The following is a 5,276-nucleotide window of genomic DNA, read 5'->3' on the forward strand; positions in this document are numbered from 1 at the left end:
CTTACGGCAGAAACGAAGGAAAAAGATCAAACTTTCAAATCGATCCTTTTGTAAATCAAATCCAAAAAGGTCGTGCATCATCATCAAGTGAGTCAATTCGAGATCTCCTTTCTTGCAACAAGATGGTGAGGCCAGGTGCAGGCTACTACCCCGAATGGAGGCCCGAGACGTTCAACGAGCTGGACTACCTGGTGCTCTTCGCCGGGTTCTGCGTGGCAATATGGATCTTCGCGAAGCTATGCGGATTCGTGACCACGCTCGTCGCGGGCGTCGTGAGATGGCTCCTAATCTTGGCTTGCGTAATGCTGCCGCTCATCTTCGTACTCCAGCTCGAGCAAGTACAACCGATGAGGCTCAAACTGCGCCGAATGTACGACGAATCCATCCTCCTTCAGCCCCTGTACATCTTCCTCCGCGACTTCCTCATCACGACTATCAATTGGATGCGAGGACGACGATACGTCGACGAGTTATAGGGCGATAGAGTTGGTGGTGTAAAGAGAGCTGGTGGTAGAGGTGTAGAAGAAACAGATGTGGTCCTTCAATACAGCTGCCTCTTTGTACATACCACCTCGCTTCTGCAGGTCCGGACAACATAAGTTGGTTGTTCTCGTGTGCGTCAGTGCACGCCAAGAAACGCGCGGCGGGCGCGAACATCGGCCTTGGCACGGGCCGCCACACCTCCAGCACCGGAGCGCTGCAGCTCTTTGTCTTCAGCGGGCGTCCACGGCTCGTACCACATCTCTGCGTGTGACCACCAAAGACATCAAACGTGTTGAGACACAGCAGAGACCATAAACCAAGGGAGGCAAGGGTAAACATACGGCGGCCCCGAAGGTAGAGGAGAGCCAGAGCGGGATCGCCAGAAGCCACCGCCAGAGCGTGGAACACGACGGATTCGGCCTGGCCCGTTTCTTCTTGCAGCCTTGGCCAAGAGGGAGAAGAAGAAGATGATGATGAAGAAGAGGTTAGGAATCACCCGCACACACCACAACGGGAGCCGATGAGCAGGAGGGATTCTACCTGGCCACGACGTGTTCGACTTCCTGGACTCGTCCACCAGGCTTGCGGTCTGTTCGCTCCTGGCCGCTGGGCTTTAATACCATCCCAGCCTCCACTTCTTCAGCTTCGCTGTCGGGCGCCTTCCCATTTTCGACTTCCTCCTCCTGGCTGTCGTCTTGGATCTTTCTCCGCTTGTCCTTCGGGGCCGGGGAGGCGGTCTTCGCGACAGCCGATGATGGCGTCTCGCTGGCTTTCCGTTTGGCGGTGGTCGTGTTGGTGGTCGTCAGCGTGCTGGTAACGGTTCTGCTCTTGGCGCTGGGCTGCTGCTTCGGTGACTTCTTCAGCCCATCAGACACCTCCTCCCCAGCGTCCTCACCCTCGTCTTCATCTTCGACGCCGTCGCCGTCTTCTTCCGCTTCCTTTTCTTCGCCCTCTTCATCTTCTTCGTCGTCGTCTTCTTCTTCTTCTTCGCTAACGTCGAGGGTGTTCGCTTTTCCAAACAGCTGCTTCCTCACGGGCGTGCTGCGGTCGTGCGCCACCGACACACGGCGCGATCCGCTCGTACTAGGCCTGGCAAAGCGCGAAGCACCACCACAATGGCACGCCGCACGATCAGCTTGGCACAGAGTGGAAGAGAGAAGAAACACAAAACGTGTACCTGGGCGGAGAGGCTTTGGCGGCCACCGAGGTGGTGGAGGAGCTCGTCGAGGAAGAAGAAGTCGAGGTTGCGGCCGACAGACTGCCCAGGGCCTCCTCCACAGGCAGGATGCGCTTCAGATACCGGTCTTTCAGCGATTGCCAGGTGCGACCCGGCACCACCTGCAATCACCCACGCACGTGCGTGAGAGGCCAATTAGGGAGAGGCTCGACGTCGGGCGGTCGGCGGGCAGACCTTTGATTTCTCCATCTCCATCCAGATCGTGGTGCCGGTGGGGCTGAACGCGAGACTGAGGCTGCTCACGTAGCTCTTGATCGTCTCGTCCTCCTCTTTGGTGTAGGCTCTGCGCCCTCTGGCCAGGTACCACGTGCGCACCACGTGTGTGTGTGCGCGCGCTCGATGAGTACGAAGGGGCGCGTCGCGCTTCAGCCGAGGAGGAGGAGGAGGAGGCCAAAGGGAGTGTTGAACTTACTTGGCCGCGGAGGGCGAAGCACTCGTCGCTGTAGTCTTTGGTGTCGTTGTCGTAGCTGGAGCCGTCGCCGTGGTCTTAGTCTTGGCGGAGGGAGCCGGCGAAGGTGGAACCTGGACCCTGTAGGACTCCAACGGCTGAGAGAGCGGCACAAGATCAGCGGTGCGAGAGGGAGACAGCATGTGTGTCTGTTAACAGATCACTTAAAAAAAGAGCAGGGAGGGGTGCCTGTAGGCTGTTCTTGCGGATGGAAGAGAGGACGTAGTCGTAGGAGTATACCTCCGCGCCCGGAGGTGCTCTGCAGTGCCACGGGGCAGAGGGCGCCAGTGCCAGCACGTTGGTGAGATGAAGACGAGCAGACCAGGCAAGAGAAAAGAGAAGTACGCACCTGCCATAGTAGTCGGGAGGAACGAGCACGATCAAATCCTTACCCCACTTGGCATTAACTTGGCCCCCGTGCTCCTGCGCAGTTGCAACAGTTTCTAGCTCAATCATTGCAAGCCATTATCAATCTCAATCTCTTGATTACGATTCGTACCTCAATTCGGCTAATCATTTCGCCTTTTCTGTCGGCGGGCGGCAAATAGAAGCCCATGGGCTTTTTGTTCTGAGTGAAGAGCGTTGGTGCGGCCTGCATCTTCTTGATACCTAATTTCTGGAAAAGTGCCTAAAATTAAATGACCAGCTAACGGCCTAATTCCTGGAATGTTTTCCGCCAAATAATTATTTAATTACAATTTCTGCAGACTCAGTTTCGCATGCGTGTCGCGTTCTTTTGGATCTCCTGCGTGATCCACTGCGGCCACTCGTGCGGATCGATCTGCACCAGTGCGTGCACGTACATAGAGTCAGCAGTGGGCATAAACACACATGTGCAGCAGTTGTGACGGGGTGACGCACGTTCATCCGCTGAGCTTCGGAGTAGAGCTGGTAGACGTCTATGTTACAGTAGTAGCCCTCTGTCGTTGCGTTCATCTTGGCGAAAACCGCCACACTCACAAAATACCTTGATGTGATGGACACGACGAGGTGAAAGAGAGTGTAAGTCAGCACCTGACTAAGCCCGCCACGCATGAAGAAGAGAGGCGTACTTCTCCGACATATCGGCATAGGCGCTGTCCAACACCTTCAGCTTCCGTTCCGTCAGTTCTAGCTGGCGATCTTTTCGCACCAGCTCCTCCTTCAGCATCTCGACCTCATCTTTTCGACCTGGTTTGTGTATGGTGATTAATAATAATAATAAAAAGCGAGTCAAGCAGAGGCGGGAGGCCAGATCCTCTGAAGGCGCACGCACCTAGCAGAGTTCCTCTTCCAGAAAAGCCGCTGGCGCCGGAGATGGGGTTGAGCGAGTTGAGTCCGCTCTTGGCCATGCTGAGCAGGTTTTGCGACGTGCCCCGCCGGGCCTCCGACTCGCTGTTGTAATCCTCGATCACGGCCCCGTCCACTCCCCCTGTTTTGGAAATGTTGAGTTAATCATCAGCACCCGGATTGGCGCTTGTCGAGCGTAAGACAAATGACAAAAAAAAACGACTGATAAACAAGTTTTCACACAAAATTAAAAAAATTAGGATCTCGGGTGTAGGCCGGGGGATCTACCAGATGGCCCGACATCCACGACAGACTGGCGGATTGGCACTTCGGAATAGGCCATGGAGTACCGTGGCGAGGGCTTCGCCGGACCTCCATTGCTGGCTGGCGTTGAGGCGGACGGTAGGGATGTGGCTGACGGTTGGTGGGTAAGCGGGGCCACGGCTGGCGGTTGCTGTGGCTGGTCGGCCACTGCAGAGGCAGGAGCCTGATGTCACACGCGCGGTTGGTGAGCCGAGGCGCGCCCGCATGCATCACGAGGAGATGAGGGAGAGGAGTACCTCAGATCGGGCGAGTGTGACCGGCTTGGGCAGCCCATACAGAACCGAGAGCGCCATCTGAATGTCGATCGCCCACTTGTCCCTCTCCGGTGTCGAACCCGCCGCCAGGATGTACGTGCCTGCACACACGTCCGCGCAACGGACGGGCAACCAGGAGCGTTATTTAATTACCGGTCACAGAAAGGTCGAACGCGAGTACGCACAAGGTTGTCGGCCCGAAAAACACGAATTGACAAATAAATAAAACAAATGAACAAAAAAAAAGAGATAAATAAATGTATGGGGGCGTACGAGAGGGCGTTTCTATGGCAAAGCCGCAGCCCGGCGAAGGATCGGTGGGGCGGACCTTGTCCCGAATGTAGATAATCTTGGACGTGCGCTGTGACATGAATGGGCGATATGAGAAAGAAGCACAATACAATCGTACGATTTGCCCAATTTTGAGTGATTTTAAGCAAGTCGTTGCAGCTTGCACAGAAAGGAGCACACGTACGTCGAGGAGGATAAAATCGATGGGTTTGCTGGGGGCATCTTTCTGCTGCTTGAAGTATTTGAGCTTTTTCCCATCCAAGACGAAGTATCGTCGCTTCCAGCTCTTGCGCACTCCACCCTGCTTGTCCAACCAGCCCTCAATCGTCGGCAGGCCCTGCATCGCGAAGGCTTGTGTGTGCTGTAGAGCCTTGCGCGTAACGAACAAGAAGCAGAGTTCACCGCAGTTGCCACCAGGAAAAGGCCCAAAGAAATAATATTCTTACTATTCAATAATTCAATTTCAAATGTCGGGTTTGCCAAGCGGAGCCAAGACGAGGCTGGCTTGGCGGCGGTGGGTGACTCCGTTTGATCTTCTCCAGCTCTTGCCGCAATTTGCCCTCCTCCTCTGCTTGTTGCGTCAACTTGAGTGTGAGCGCTTGCACCTTCAACTCCTGCGTTGCGAGTTGTGTCTTGAGTCCGCGCACTTCTATCTTCAGCCGGTTGCGCTCCTGTACGACACCCGCACCCCCTGCCTTGGCGCCGAAGACGCCGAAGGCCTGACGCAGCGCCTTCTGCTCCTCCTCGATGTCGGTTCGGGGCAGCAGGGTGTCGCCGACGGGCTGCAGCGGGGCTTCCACAGGGGCGGGCTTGATCAGCTCCTCCATGCGGCGGGTGACGGTGCCTCGCATGGCCATCAGCTCGGCATCGCCGCCGGCCTGCAGCGCACGCTCGACAAACGTGCAGCCCGAGCGAACCACGGAGAGCGCCACTTCGAGGTCCTGCTTCTTGGCGTTCAGGTCAGTCTCGT

The 5,276-nt window shown here is 56.2% G+C and overlaps 3 protein-coding genes and 1 pseudogene across 3 annotated transcripts in view; 1 reads left to right on the forward strand and 3 right to left on the reverse strand.

Moving 5' to 3' along the window:
• The first annotated feature begins 122 nt into the window (after positions 1–122).
• On the forward strand, positions 123–476 carry ACA1_305370 (annotated as a pseudogene).
• A 143-nt stretch (positions 477–619) lies between these two features.
• ACA1_305380 (Rap1 Myb domain containing protein) lies at positions 620–2,766 on the reverse strand (the record flags this gene model as incomplete). The annotated part of the gene is made up of 9 exons (XM_004335683.1): positions 620–744; positions 825–925; positions 1,024–1,524; positions 1,661–1,821; positions 1,895–2,003; positions 2,133–2,266; positions 2,409–2,427; positions 2,518–2,591; positions 2,668–2,766. 9 exons carry the CDS (start codon positions 2,764–2,766, stop codon positions 620–622), a joined length of 1,323 nt encoding a protein of 440 aa, XP_004335731.1.
• Positions 2,767–2,877: 111 nt separating this feature from the next.
• Positions 2,878–4,649, reverse strand: ACA1_305390 (PH domain containing protein; the record flags this gene model as incomplete). The annotated part of the gene is made up of 8 exons (XM_004335684.1): positions 2,878–2,949; positions 3,030–3,135; positions 3,221–3,338; positions 3,424–3,579; positions 3,726–3,924; positions 3,998–4,116; positions 4,289–4,376; positions 4,491–4,649. 8 exons carry the CDS (start codon positions 4,647–4,649, stop codon positions 2,878–2,880), a joined length of 1,017 nt encoding a protein of 338 aa, XP_004335732.1.
• A 106-nt stretch (positions 4,650–4,755) lies between these two features.
• The window catches only part of ACA1_305400 (Poly(beta-D-mannuronate) lyase, putative), a gene marked incomplete at both ends in the record, with an annotated part of 2,445 nt that continues 1,924 nt past the window's right edge, over positions 4,756–5,276 (reverse strand). Inside the window, one exon of the mRNA XM_004335685.1 lies at positions 4,756–5,247. Coding sequence (XP_004335733.1) covers positions 4,756–5,247 — 492 coding nt within the window. The remainder of the gene's footprint in view (positions 5,248–5,276) is intronic.

The sequence above is a fragment of the Acanthamoeba castellanii genome, assembly GCF_000313135.1.
Source record: "Acanthamoeba castellanii str. Neff unplaced genomic scaffold scf7180000083609, whole genome shotgun sequence".
In the NCBI taxonomy this organism is placed as follows: domain Eukaryota; phylum Discosea; order Longamoebia; family Acanthamoebidae; genus Acanthamoeba; species Acanthamoeba castellanii.